We start from the raw sequence: 15,442 nt of genomic DNA, 5'->3' as shown, positions 1-15,442 counted from the left end.
GTTAGATGACAAGAGTGGTCGAGGCCGTGTGTCCAATTTTGATAAAGAAGCTCTTCAAGCTCTTTTGGTGCAAAATCCTCAAATTACCCAACAAGAGCTTGCGACAACTTTAAATTGTTCACAAAAAACAATTTCCAATCAATTGTGTGCACTTGGCAAAGTCCAAAAGTTTGGAAAATGGGTTCCTCATGAGTTGATGGACAACAACCGTAATCAAAGAGTCACAATTTGCAGTTCGCTCCTCTCTCGACAAAACTGTTTGCTGTTTTTAGCCGGGACTGGTTTGGCTCAATGGATAGAGCGTCGGCTTGGGGACTGAAGGGTCCCGGGTTCGATTCTGGTCAAGGGCATGTACCTTGGTTGCGGGCACATCCCCAGTAGGGGATGTGCAAGAGGCAGCTGATCGATGACTCTCTCTTATTGATGTTTCTAACTCTCTATCTCTCTCCCTTCCTCTCTATATAAAATCAATAAAATATATTAAAAAAAAAACAAAACAAAAAAAACTGTTTGCCGTTTTTAGAGCAAATTGTTACCGGAGATGAAGAATGGGTGCTGTATGTTAATTTGAAAAGGCGGCCTCAATGGTTGGACAAAAATGAGGCTCCGCAGCCCACGCCAAAACCTGACTTGCATGCGAAAAAAGTGATGTTGTGTGTTTGGTGGAATTTTAAAGGAATTCTTCATTATGAACTTTTACCATCTACCCAAACCATTACAAGTGCAGTGTATAGTGCCCAATTGGAAAGGTTAGCCCAAGCTTTAAGAGAAAAAGAACCCGCGCTGATTAATCGGAAGGGCGTTAATTCTTCACCACGATAACGCACGACCGCATACTGCAAGAATCACTGCTGAAAAACTGCGCCAGTTGGAATGGAAAGTTCTCCCTCAACCTGCATATTCTCCTGATATTGCCCCTTCCGATTACCATTTGTTTCGTTCTTTGCAAAACTTTCTTCTTGGAAAAAAATTTAATAATGAAGAATGCCTCAAAAATGCATTGACCGAATTTTTTGCATCAAAATCACAAGAATTTTACAACAGAGGGATTAAAATGCTTCCTGAGAGTTGGGCACAAATAGTAGAAAAGAACGGCAACTATATTGTTGATTAAATTTTGTTGTATTGTTTAAATAAATTCGATTTAAAAAAAAGTATTAGAAAACGACATTAATTATTACTAGACCTAAGAAGTTGTGGGAGCAGACGCCTCACTGGCTGGTACCCTGGGATAGTGAAGTGCCTGAACCAGCAAATAGATTGAATCTGGGGTAGTATTGAGGCTCTGTTTCCGGAGTAGTAAAGGAATTATGAGGTTACTGGGTTCAACACTGTTGGCTAAGCTCTGGGTAAGGATTGCCACTTATTACAGGGTGGTGGTGTGCTGGTGTGTAGATTGGGCTGGGCACTGCACAGATCCATAGGGGCCGTTCACAGTTGTGTCTGTGTGGGAACGTCTCCCCCAGCACCCTGGGCCTCACTGGCAGTGGTGGCCTTGTTCTTACAGAACCTGGTGGGTGTGGTTGGGCCTCACACTCTTTGGAGGACCAGTTCTTGGGCAGTGATTGAGGAGGCAATAGAGAAGGTGGCTTCCCTAGCCAGGTCCTGATAAATCCCAGAGGCATGAGTTATCTGACCTCACGCATCTCAAAGCCTGCCTTCCACACTCTCTAATAAAAGTTCCTACGTGAATGGGGAAGTGACATACATCAAGCTCCTGTGTACCCAATCGAGTCTTCCTACTAATGCCGATGACTAGCACTTCAACTTCAATCAAATGAGTCCTGCCCACAGAGGGAAAGCTAAGTCCAGAGCCCCTGAGTGTTTCCATGAGGAGACAGCCATCCACAGCTCCCATCAGCTGCCTTCTTGTTTTATCATTTTACTCCTGAACATCCTTCCTCTTTCCTACTCTAGTGAGGAAATAGTGGGATAGACACAAGCCAAGTAATGTCTTAATCAGGGCAGATAAGAGAACAGACACACTGGATGTAAGGTGAAATGACTTCAGGGAAAAAAAAGATTATTTGGAAATAACACTTGGCTTTTCCAAATATCACCTGATATATACATGTTTTATGAGATTGAATGGGATGGAGGTTATAATTAGGAAACTTTTCTGCTGATATACCCCTTTCAGAGGGCGTGTTATTTCCAAATGTATTAAAAAGGAGCCTGTTGGATCTGGATTGTGTGGCTCAATGGTTGAGCATTGACCAACCAATCAACCAAAAGGTCATGGTGAGATTCCTGGTTGGGGCACATGCCTGGATTCCAGGCTCCATCCTCAGTGAGGGATGTGCAGGAGGCAGCATATAAATGATATTTCTCTCAAATCACTTATGTTTCAATCTCTTTATCCCTCTCTCTTCCTCTCTCTTTAAAAATCAACAAAAACATATTTAAAGAAATATATTTTTAAAAGGAGCCTGTTGGGCAAGGTGAAAGGAGGAATTCCACCGCATAGTTGTGTGTGTGTGTGTGTGTGTGTGTGTGTGTGTGTGTTTTAATTAAATAAATATTGGATATGGTTTAGCTCAACTAACAACTAAAGAGTTCAAAAAAAAAAAAAAAAAGATGATGCCTGTTCTCTTTATCGCTATGAAGACTGAATGCCACAAGAAAAAAGTGGGGACACTGGGGTGGTTACAGTCAGAAGGGCTGTCCCTTCTCCCCATTCCCTCCTCAACCTTTTCCTCATTGTTTTGGGATTTTTGCATGGAGATCCACAATGGCTGTGTGATTACCTACAGTGTTCCACAGGAAATGCATCTTCCTTTAAGAACCATCAGTATTAGACAGAAATTCCTGGGAGCACCAGATTAATCGTATTTGTCATCCAAAAAGAGCTTTTCCCCATCAGCGAAGGTGTTACAAGGTTTAAGAGGATATTCTCATTAGACAGAAATGGACATGGCAGTGGAATTCATTGGCAAGAACATTTATCTCTATTTAGCTGCAAAATTATTCTATCCTTATCCTCATTTCGTTTAAGAGCAACTTAAAGAGAGGAACTATGTCAGAGCACTGTGCTAACAGCCAGGTTTGTGCTGTGGGCCTTCACACTTGCTTTCCCTTCTGCTACACTTCTTCTGCTGTTTGTGAGACTGACTCCCCATCATTTGGATTTATACTCAGATAGACTGTCCAGTGTCCCCTCTCCTCACTCAGTCACTGGGCATGCCATTCTTCATGGTATTTTTCAGTGTCTGAAAGGATCTTATTTCTTTGCTGACTTGCTTGCTATGTATTAATAGATGCCTCCACTGGGATGCAGGTATCCTGAGAGCAGGGACCTTGACTCTCTTTCTCATTAGGGTGTCTCATCACCTAGGTAGTTGCTCAGTGAACCAAATGGAATGAGTGGGGTCGCCATGATTATAGCTAAAAGGACCTTTCCCTGACGTATTTCTAATTGCCTTAATAATCGGGAAAGGTGAAAGCCACTGTTTAGGGTCAATGTTTGTAATAAAAATGAATTATTTTATTGGTGCTTTATGTTTCCAGTGTTGCCATCTTCTCTGTTTTAAGCCGAATTTCACCTGACCCTGAGCATCAGAAGGCTTGGAAGAAAAAAAACAAAACAAAACTCTGCTAGTAGCAAGAAGACATGGCAAAGAGGAAAGAAATTAAAATGCATGTAGAAGTAAGAGGAGAAGAAATTGGAAGAGAACGAAGGCTATTTAAGGAGATAGTTTCACTTTTTGGGTGCTGTGTTTTAGCTCAGAATGGGATTTTAAGTACCCTGGTTTTTCTGTTTCCACTGCATGTGGTAATGTCATCATTTATTTTTAAATGGTCTGAGTTGCAGATTTATATTATTTTTCCAATTAAACCCTATTTTAATAGGAAGAAATGAGGCAAGGACATGCATAATCTACTATTTTTGAGGGACTCAAGCAAATACATGTTTGATTGTGAATTCCAAACTCTCACAAAGAGATACAAATCCATCTAAATATACTTCCCTTTGCTTATTCCTTAAAGTGTCAAGTATTGCACTTTAAAATTACTTTCATCTAACATTTTGCCCGAACTTTTCCCCCTGGACTCACTGTGTTGTTGTTTCCCCCCACCCCAGCAAACATGATTTTATGAATCTTTCATATTAAAGCAACTAGGTTCTTCTAATTCAGCTTTGGAGATTGCCTCTACAGAACTATTTCGAGCAAATGGCAGATCTACTTACAGAATTGGGATATGGGGGCATCCAGCTGGGGCACGTTCCCTCCCTTGGCATTGAGTTTCTGCACTTGGGTCGGGGGCACAGGCTTGTGTGACTGCCCAGTGGCCCGGTACATGGCTTGGACCCACAGGATGCGATCTTGCTCGTCATCACTTGCAAATATCACGGTGTCTCCTTCTTTGACTGCATTGAAGAAGGCTCGACCACCTTCCAAACCTGGAACAAAAGGAATAAAAATGACTGAGCTGAGCTCAATGTTCTTGGCTGGACTGAGAGAGGTGGATTCTGCTGTTTTTCCTTGGGCCAGAGAGGGCAGGAGCAATTAATTGTCTGACTTTAGTGGGGGAAAAAGGCTGCCCCCACTCGGCCAGAGGGGGCCCATGATGGTAAAGAGGCAGCGTTAGCATGGCTTTTGTCTCTGTCTTTGTCTGGGGCCAGAATTATCAAGCGGCTGCCTCCTGGCTGGGTAAACATTTGCCTATACATATACTATTATTTTCATCATCTTTCACGCAAATAAAAAACAACAAAAATATCTCTTAACCCATATGTCTCCCTTCTCCTTACTGCAGCAGAAGATATCAATCAGGGTTACTCAGATTTTAATGCAGGTGCGAGTCTCGTGGGCATCTTGTTAAAATGCAGCTTCTGATTCAGAGTCTGCATTTCCAGACCATGCAAGGACCAAACTTCCAATACTGAGGGTCTCTTTCCATTCTGCCCACAGCCCCTCCAAGAGGCTATTGCCCCACCGAAACTGACAAGGTCCCCAGTGACTTGCTGAATCTGATGGTCAATTCAAAGTCCTTATTTTATTCCATCCATCTACTCATCAGCCAGATGTGACATGCACTCCATTCTTCCATTCTCTTGGAAATGCTTTCTTCACTTGGCTTCAGTTCACCTGATTTCTTCCTCCTTCCTGGCTGATGCTCATCAGTCTTGTTTGGGGTCCCTCCTTTACTCCTTCCTCTTAAATGTTGGAGCATCTTGGGGTTTTGTGTTTGGACCTCTTCTTTATCTACACCTGTCTTCCAGTGATGCCATCCACTCTCAAATACCAGGAACATGCTCATGGTCCCTGAACCTCCACCTGGACATCTCCCTTTGAATTGCAGGCCCAAATACCTAATGGTTTTCTTGACTTCTCCATGTTTATTATATACAATACCGAACTCCTGGTCTTTCTCCCGAATGCCTCCCCATCTCAGTAAAGCTAGCGCATCCCTAGTTGATTAAGCCCACAGCTCACTTCACACTGCTCACTTTCTCTCACTACTCACTTCCAGGGGAATTCTCAAGGCCATCAATTCTTTAGGACATTATACTAGAATTTGGTCCCCTCTTTCCCCCCTGATGCTGCTACTCCAAATCGAGCCATGCTCACCTCTCATTGGGATTTCTCTCTCTCTCTCTCTCTCTCTCTCTCTCTCTCTCTCTCTCTCTCTCTCTCTCTCTCTCTCTCTCTCTCTCTCTCTCTCATGCACATATATGAACTCACTTCATGGTGGCCATGCTGGCCTCTTGTAATTCCTTGAACCACTCCAGGCATGTTCTCACCCCATAACCTTTGCACATGCTGTTTCCTGTGCCTAGATCACTCTTCCTCTAGACGTCTGTATGATCCACACCCTCACTTCCTTCATGTCTTTGCTCAAAATGTCAAATTCTTGTTTGCGCTTTTACTGATTTCTCCCTTCTTTACGCATCTCTCTGAGCTTGCTTCCTTTTCCTCCAAAGTTCTTATCACTATCTTACAAGCTAAATAACTTACTTTACTTCATAAGGACCGGGAGGTTTTGTCTATTTTGTTCACTGATGTATCCCTTGTACCTACAATAGAATAGTATAATACATGGCACATAGTAGGTGCTCAACAGATACTTGTTGAATGAATGAATGCTCTCAGGTCCATCATTCCCCAGGGGAAGTTCTCAAAGTTACCATTTATAGTAAGGAAGGTGGAAGCCTCCCTGAACTCAGGCCACGGTTACATTGTGTCTGTCAACATATTCCAAAAGCCGGTGTTTTGGGGTTACTGGGAACTCAGTGGCCAGATACAAAGCTTCATAGCTTCATCAGGTTCCTTATCATCTCCCCAATTATCAGTTAAAACCGAGAGAATGATAAGAGTGATTAGCAGCCCCAAATATCCAGCAAGGCTCAGCCACTAATCTGCTTGACATTTGGCACTGAACTTGGTGATGCGTTGACTTTGCATTCACGTTGATAATACTAACCCAGAGTCCACTCCACAAGAGTTGTGTATGTTCGCAGTTTTGCACTTAGAGTTTCAGGGATTCTAGAACAACAGGGGCTACTCCTTTATATGGAGGTTTTGATGGTACAGCAATTATCGTGAAAGATCTTGGGTGGTTATAATTACGGGGGGATATTTTTCCTAGTTTTTTTTAGAATGTGCCAATTGGCTAGGCTAATGTACAGTGAACAAGCTGGGAAAACCTGATGAAATGGATGGATGACATGATAAGAAGGAAAATTCTGGAGGGCGCAAGAGAAAAGTGAAGATCTTTGAGGGATGATTGGAGCCCTGAGAAGTGAGCAAGAAGGAGCTCAAAGGAGAGTGGCCACCAGACCTGCTGCAGAGCAGGCTCCCATGGGAGGAGCTGCTCAGAACTGTCAGTGAATGCCAGTCCACACCACCAGCAGAAACTTACCCTGCCCAGTCCCCGACCCCGCGACCCTCCGACGCCCTTTACCTAGGGCAGCAGCAAAGGTCACAGTCAGTTTGTGGGTTGCCTCAAAGTGCAGAGGTAGAGAGAGAAGGAAGCCAAGAAGTTCTCAGATTTGTATGTAGTCCTCCCAACAGCCCTCTGAGCTAAGTACATTATTCTCATTTTGTGAATGAAGAAATGGAATCACGGAGAAGGTGATAATTAGCCCATGAACTCAAAGCAGGGCTGTGAGCATCAGAGGTGAGCTTCCGGTCCCACTATTTAACTTCAGAGCTGACAACTGTGACCACTGAGCAGGGTGGGCGGGTCACACAGAGCTGAGGACCGTGACCACTGAGCTGCACAGATGGACCACATGGCCGAGCACACAGAACTGAGGACTGTGACCACTGGGCTGCATGGCCCGACCACAGCGGGGAACAGTGACAGCTCTCTGCGACGGGCCATGAGCAGCACTGGAACCTCCTCCTGGAGGCATCAGGGTGAAGAGAAGCCTCTAAAGCAGCAGCAGTGGTGACCATGACCACAGTGGAACGCAACAGAGCTTTTCCGGGAAACACCGAGACCAGGCCATGCCAAGGAGAGCAAGGAGGGGGCCGAGCAAGGGGATGAAAGGAGACAGGGAGGGAAAGCACAGTGAGCATCGGCACAGGCCCTGCCTGCCAGGCACAGTGGGACACGCGGGGACGGACGGAGGCTGACCAAGCACAGAGCACTGGCCAGCTCCCTGGGGAGAGACTGGCCAACAGCACACATGGATGGAGCCATTTACAGTAGTAACGCTGTGAAAGAATTAATTTCGTGGTTTGAATTATTTTAAATGAATATCCTTTCATTTAAAAACTTCACTACTTACTCTAATAGGAATTGAGAGATTGTCACATGTTCTCTGAACCACACCGGGAAGGGTAGAGTCTTTAGCTTAGAACAAGTAGCGGTATTTACCGCTTACAGAGGTCTTTACAGTTCCCCAGGTGGATGTGCCACAGCCCAACGCAAGCTAAAGCTGATTGAGTGTGAATGCTTGTGTCTGGTTGACCAGGGGTCCCAGGATGACACAAAGGCGAGAACATCACAGCTATAAGGCTGCCTGGGCCCACTGACAGCCTGGATAGAGCCAAGAAGGCGGGGGCGGGGGGGGGGGGCGGTGGCGCACGGAGAGGGTGGGCTCAGAAGTCCTCTCCATTCGCACGCTCACCCGAGGAGACCTCACCCCTCTGAGGGCACTGGCCACATTGTACCTTACTTCCGCCTGTAGCTGGCAAACCTGGCTGTGCACACAATGCCCCCACGGCTTGCTGAAGTATGAGGATCTGCCCTCCCCTCTCCTAGGTTGGTCATAGCTCAGGTTTGGGGCCCAGGAACTTCATTTCTAACTAGCACTCTTTGAGAAATTCAGAGTTACACTTTTCTTATGACAAGCAGGAGTATTTAAAACTCATTTTCAATCAAATGTTACTTGGAAAATAAATAGGACGTGGCACACACAAGGCAAAGAAGCTGCTGCTTATTATTCTCAAGAACACATCACTGGTAAAGAAACCTATACATTATGTCCCATGTGGTCAACGTGACAAAAGGAAGAGGAGCTTTCTAATAGATGTGCACATTCCTTGGCTGGTGGATGGAAGAGCTTCCTGCCCTCCTGCCCTCCTGCAGGGAGAGGATGTGCTTCCGGGACAACATGACAGCTCCAGCTACTCCGAGTGCCAAAGGGGGCATGGGCTGTCCCCCAGCCCCAGCCCAGCCTCTCCCTTACAAAACAGGACCGCAAGCCTAGCCCTGTCTCTGTCAGCGGGGGAGTGAGGAGAGGACCAAGTGCAATCATGTGTGGGGAAAAGTGGTGAACTGGCTTTAGACGGAAGGTGTGACCATCTCCCCTCTCATGCTGGCCCTTCAGCCTCCCGCCTTAGCCTGCAGGTCCCAGCAAAGGGGGAACCCATTTCTCTGAAGGGAACTCAATGGTTTGAGAAGATCACAAACCATCACAGAAGACCCGAGGGCTGGCTGTTTAATGCAGGAGCCACATCCTTTCAATGAGATGTTGCCTGACGTTTCAAACTCCAGCAGGTTCTATCTGTAATGAAGGATTTCCAGGCAGAGCCTTGAACTCAGGCTCTCTGTGGTCGCCTCTGGGGGGATGTTAACTATCTCCTGAGTCGCTTGGGTGCGAATTTTCCTGAGTGGACTGGGCCCAGGGCATTCCTGGCCATACTCTTCCGGGATCACACCCCATCTTCGCTCAAACTCTGTTTTTCTTTCATGTGTATTTTGTTGCATGTGGGAGAGCAATATGGGAGGAGAAAAAAAGGTTTTGGGCCAAATAATGCAGTATGGTTGGAAATGCTTCCTTGTGCAGATTTGGCATAAAAATAAACTTCTCTGGGAGAGGGCTGTTGGTGCTTGTTGTTCATTAATATGCTGAAATGATTTCACACCCCCACCCATTTTGAAGGTTCTTTGAGGCTGATTTCTATTCATTTTTTTTTTTTTTCTGGGAAGAAGATAAAATGGGTGGTGGTGGGGAGAGGTGTGAGGAACAGGAAGTAGAACTTATGAGAAATACTACGATTCAAGTGGTTCTCTTAGTTACACAGGCTTCAGGGCTTGGATGTCTATGCCTGTGGATTGGTGTCTACTTAGGAAAAAAGACATTTAGGGAGTGCTTTCTTTGCACGTGCCATCGGCAGATCTGGATATACAGGGCAGGCTTGGACAGAGACACACTGTACAGCCACAATATGCAATCACTGGTGAAGAACCACACACACACACACACACACACACACACACACACAGTCCTTGGTGTTCCTGTAGGGACTTATTTTTTTCCAGGAATTTCTTTTCTTAGCATTCTAGGGTAGAGTATATACTTGAGGTGAGGTGGGCACAACCATGTGAAAAATATATGCAGGGTGTCCCCCCAAAAATGTGTATGCATTTTAACAGCCGATAGCTCCCTACTGAAAATGAAATGTATTCTAATAAACACTGCCTTTATAATTATTCAACATGTGTATAGACATTTTTTTGGGGGGTAGCTTCTGTATAGATTTTGTTTTGATTTTACAGGGATCCATTGAATAAAACCAATGTTCTTGATTGGGTTGGCATTTACTCAACCAAGACGGCAAGTCCACAAGCCAGGGACTGAGTGGCTGACCTGGTGACCTGCCTCTGAAACCCTGGGAACAAGGCGTAATTAAGTAAATGCCCAACAAATATTAGCGGAGCATTGAGTTGGGAAGGGGGAGGGCTTTGTGTGCTCAGGGCCTGCGGGCGGCTGGTACCTGGCTGGGGGTCGGTGTAATCCACAGTGTAGCCGTCCAGCTGCAGCAGCTCCTGAGGCTCCGCTTTCTTCTCCCGGTAACTGCACATGGCGAAGGTGTACTGACTGACCTGGAGGAGAGACAGACGGTGAGGCTGGGCCTCAGAGCCCACTCCCCAGGAGACACCTCAGCCTTTAACATCCCCCCCCCCTACCTCCCCAGGGGACACCTCTGCCTTTAAGGTCCTTCCCCCCATTTCCCCTGGAGACACCTGTGCCTTTAACACATTCTCTCTCCCACCCTCCTCCCACCTCCCCAGGGGACACCTCTGCCTTTAACACATTATCCCTCCTCCCCCATCTCCCCAGGAGTCACCTCTGCCTTTAAGGTCCTTCCCCCCATCTCCCAGGAGACACCTGCGCCTTTAACACATCCTTCCCCCACTTTTCCAGGAGGCACCTCAGCCTTTAACATACCCTTTCCCCCGAGGCCCTGTGTGCAGGAGCGGGGTTCAAAATAAATTTTGTCACCTTTAGCTGTGTGGCATGGAACAAGTTACTCAGCCTCTCTGGTTCCCTGTGACCTCATCTGTAGACTGGCTATAATCCGAGAACCTACCTCCTCGCTCAGTTTGAATGGGTTAGCACGGAATGCACTAAGACTCAGTGACTGGTGCTCAGTAATTGCTTAATAGCAGTTGGCTGCTGCCATCACTGCTGTTATTTTAATTGGGATAAGCCACAGGAAATTGCCATTTTTGCGGGTCAAATAGTGGCAATTGACTGTGGCCCTAGCCATGACTGCCAAGCTCATATCATAAAACGGGCCTTTTGGTCATTCATTTATGTATGCCCCAACTTTTAAATATGTTTTTTTTTTTTAGTATTTCATTTTCCCAGGCCCATTCTCAGCATCAAGACTCCCATTTTACCCCCTCCCGCCCCTCCCTCCCGCCCATCCCACTGAAGGAGAGCCTTTGGTTCCTCTGAAAAGTCTCCAGCTCATCTCAGAGGCAGGAGTGACATGCTGTCATAAGCAATGAGCGTGCCCCCGCTGGGAGCCCGTCCCGGTACAGCCACCCTCTCCCTCGGCCGAGCCATTGTCCCGGATGTAGCCCACACTACCCACACGGGTGGGCGGGATGTCAGTGCCGGGTGGGCCTTCGGGACCTGTCGCCACGGTGCATCCAGACCCGTCTGTCAGGAGCCCGTGGGAGAGTGAGCATCCTTCGGGCTTCAGGCTACAGGCTCGTGGCATATTTACCATCCAGGATGTCAAATGCCTTGGCGAAAAAGTGCCACATCCCTCATCTTTTAGTTCCCTTTATTGAAAGAGACATGTTCTAAGTGAACTTTGATCGCTGCTGGGGACATTCCTAGTCTCCTTCTCCTTCTCCTTCTGCATGGTGAAGTTTGTCTCTTTCTTTGAAGGCAAGAGAAATCAGCGCTCTCAAGCCAGGCAGCACCTCTGCCTGGGAGGCCCGGGTCCAGGTGGGAGATAAAGGGAGAGCATTTACTGGTTGCTTTATCTGCTGCTGCCCTCTGTTGGTTTCTGATGGAACCTTTCTGCACCACTTTGTGCCCTTACAATGCATGGAGTTTGCAGAACTGTTCCTTATCTTGCAAGGCCTTGATGGGCTTCAAGGGAAACATACAGCCAGGCCACTTTGAGTATTTTCATAAGTGGATATGTATTATTCTCCTGGTAAGCAGAACACCCAATAGTACCCTCTTCTCTTAAAGTGGTATTTTAAAAATGAGGGTTAAGAGTGCAAGCTTGGTAGTCTCTCAGGCCTGCACCCCACTCCAGGTCTGATAAGCTGTCACCTCACCTATCTGAGTCTGAGTCCTCACCTGTATTCTACCTGCATCTTAATGGTGCTGGGGATTCTCTGAACAGAGTGCATGACCTTCACAGAGAAAATGCCCAACACGTGCATGGATGTAAACAGTTTCCTGGCATTTGGCACTGACATTCTAATATAGAATTGGCTTATGGAGTCATATATTTTGGTTTTATTCCCCATACAGTGGGCATTCATTAATTGAGTCTGATTTTTTTCTAAGACGTTGATCTAATAAAGAGGTGTGTGTGTGTGTGTGTGTGTGTGTGTGTGTGTGTTTCTTCTCTTCTCATTAACTTACATATAGTATGACTCTAAGCACAGAACCAGTATTTTCCAGCCCATTACTGGTTCTATAGGTAGCCGATCTTCTGTGATGAGACCATAATTACAGATATTGCAGGATTTTTACCTGTCTCTGGCAACACCACATGGTACAGCCTGCTAATGTGATGATTTGCCAAATAAATATAGAGTTTCAGACACTCACTTGAAAACAGAAAAAAAAATCACAACAGAAGGATATTATTTCAAGATCCTGCATTCACTCTTACTACAGGCTATGGGCTATTTGATTTTTTCTTGTTTCAGTAGCTTGCTTCTTTGGAATGCTGTACACTGCTGCCCCCTTCTGGTAGTACTGCTGAAGTTGTTACTGACAACATTTGGGCTCAAGTACAATAGTTGGTTTATGAGGACCATTTTAATTTGGGGTTTGGTGACTTACTTTAGGAAATCAAGGAAGGGATTTAAAAAAATGATTTCTCTTTGAATATTTCTTCTTATATCAAGTTTGTAGGGAACCTCAGTTTTTTTGGAGTGCTTGAGGGCTAAGGAATAGCAAAGGTTTGGCAGCTTTTTTATTTTTTAAAGCATCCACCAGGCATCACCAAGTGAAAGCTATTCCCAATGAAATGCATATTTTTAAGTCCCAGTAGAATTCTACTGACACTGAATTTTGAAGGAAATAAATGAAACAGTGAGCCTCTTTGCAATAATAGCATAGAAGAGTCTAGAACACACGCTGGCAGAGAGTCAACTAGCTCAGCTTGAGAGCCTGGACCAGGACAAGAGAAAATATAAAGATCTAGTGACCTCAAATGCCCAGCAGAATCTGAAAAATGCACTCTGGAGAGATGGGCGCAAAGGACTATAATTTCCACATGTTTGGGATTTTTCAGCTGGAATGCATCTTTTCATGGAATCATGAAGTTGGCTGTTGGGACTCCCGAGGGTACAACCTTCCTGCTTTTGTTACAAAGGTGGCTAAACTTCAGGTACACAAGAAACCCCTTAGCTTATTTCCAACCACTTATTTAAACTAGGAAAAGGTTTTCAATAATGTTTTATTCAGAGTGGGCAGGCCACATTCCTAGAGTGTGTGTATCTAGTGGGGGTAGGTTATAAATATGCAGGTTCTTTAAGTCAGAATAATTGAAACAGAATATAAGGTCCAGGAATCTCTACTTTTCATAACTGTCTCAGGTATTTCTCATGCATACTAAAGCTTGAGAATAGCTGTTTTAACATGTAGGAACTATCTTGAAATTTTAAGTTTGCCCTGAGTTTCAATTATATTTAGCCACTAGAGTCCAGATAGGAGGGTCGGTCTTTTCTTATTGACTGACTCTTCCTCTTCTTCCTCCCAGCATCCATGGGAGATTATAGTACTTGGACATACAACTAATGAGATACATTTTGTCTAAATCCCCTGTTCTTGCCTTTACTATCTTTCTTTGAGAATGACCCAGCTGTCATTTTTACTGAACCCTGGTCACGAGCTCTTGTTCAAAATTCACATACATGTATTTTAGAAAATACTTCTTTCTGTATGGCAGAGTCATTCATTCTTTCAATTATTTGTTCACTCGCCAAATACTTAGGTAGTCAGTGGGTGCAGGGAATATAAAGATGTTCAATACCAGATGTGGTTCCTGCCCTCATGCCTAGCAGAAAGGTAGACATTAATTATATGAGCTCAGAAATGTGGCATTAATGGTGATTAAGTATTAAAAAAGAGATCTACGGCACTGTAAGAGCTTGGGGATTTAGTGTAGTTGGGTGATCAGGGAAGGTTTTAATGAGGAAACATTGACTAAAACATCACAGAGCCAAGATCTGAGGATGGCCAACACTTTTATAATGTGAAGCATCCAGTTCCTGGGACCAATGACCATTTCTTAAGGTGACATGGTTGTGTATGAAGAACCACAGAGTCTAAACACCAGATATGTATTAGGTTCCATTGGCTGCCTACGGGCCATAAGCTTTGGGCAAGTCATTCAACCTCAGTTTGCTCTCAAGTAAAAGGTGGATCAAACTTGTCCTCACTGTGGTACAAAAAGGTTGTAAATACCAATTGGATGACCTCCTTGTAAACTCTGAGGACCATGTAAATATAAGCAATAATGAACGTTATTAGAGGAACCATAGAATATTATGGTTTGTATGGTGCTAACCAGGGGCGTGGATATCTCAGAAATACTTTGGCTGAAGACCAAACAAAAACTGATTTGAACCTGATTATTGGTCCACTGTGCCCAAATCTTTTGGGCACAGTGGACCAATAATATGGGAGGGGAGACTCCCTATCATGGTGAGAGGGCCTCTCATCCCTCTTCCTGTGGGAAATTGTAGCTATCCAGGCTCTTCTCTCTTCCTTTTCCTTCCTCCTTCCACTATTTCCCAAATGGCCGTGCCACACACTGAGCTGGAGGAAGTGTATGTGTGGGGCGGGGGAAAGAGGGAAGGACGTCAAGGTGAATCAGAAACAGAACTTGCCTTGAAACAGCACATAGTGTACTGGGGGAGGCCAGGCAGAAACCCAGGGAAGTCAGAGAGGCTGCTAGGCCATGTGAGCACACTGAGGGGAGACCCACCCATAACTGAGCACTGCTTCTTTGGGTGTAACTTGTCTCTCCTTTTATATTGTGCTCGTCAGACTGGGCATCAGCTCTTCTTGCCTGCCAGCATCCATTTCTCCTGGCATGGGCACCTTGATTTTGCACTGGAGACAGCTCCGTGGGCCTGATCATCACATTGCCTGCCCCTGCTAAAAGTTGGGTGCATGATCCAAGCCGGACCAACCCAATTCTCTCTCTCAGGTCTGGCTTTTGAGTGGAGATGGGAGGACAGAAAATGGTTAGAAATGATTTTGTCATGTCACTAGCCATGGTTTCCATGATCTAGACTTCTGGAACTGGTTTTGTTTGTAATAAGGACTGATCATTCAACCTTTTCTGCAATCTCAGGAACTACCTCAGTGCCTTCCAATACATTCATTAAAAAAAAATCTTAATTAGCATGAGTCTTTTTGCCTATAAAGAACTCTAATAGAGTTCTTTTGGAAATGAGGGACATGGCTTCATAGTCCTCTATGACCTACCAATGTGCCCTATACAAAATAGGTGCTCCATAGATATTGCTCAGTTGCTAGTCTGAGGAAATG

At 45.2% G+C, this 15,442-nt stretch overlaps 1 protein-coding gene across 26 annotated transcripts in view; it reads right to left on the bottom strand.

Annotated features, from left to right (window-relative positions):
* The window catches only part of CADPS (calcium dependent secretion activator), a 410,937-nt gene that overhangs the window by 145,766 nt on the left and 249,729 nt on the right, over positions 1-15,442 (bottom strand). For all 26 annotated transcript variants that reach the window (XM_036430660.2, XM_036430656.2, XM_036430652.1 and 23 more), the window contains exons 10-11: positions 10,173-10,281; positions 4,190-4,402 (exon numbers count right to left, since the gene is read on the bottom strand). In XM_036430660.2, coding sequence (XP_036286553.1) covers positions 4,190-4,402; positions 10,173-10,281 — 322 coding nt within the window. The remainder of the gene's footprint in view (positions 1-4,189; positions 4,403-10,172; positions 10,282-15,442) is intronic.

Source organism: Pipistrellus kuhlii, unplaced genomic scaffold (assembly GCF_014108245.1).
Source record: "Pipistrellus kuhlii isolate mPipKuh1 unplaced genomic scaffold, mPipKuh1.p scaffold_m20_p_11, whole genome shotgun sequence".
Lineage (NCBI taxonomy): Eukaryota > Metazoa > Chordata > Mammalia > Chiroptera > Vespertilionidae > Pipistrellus > Pipistrellus kuhlii.
This window is presented reverse-complemented; position numbering and strand designations above follow the sequence as displayed.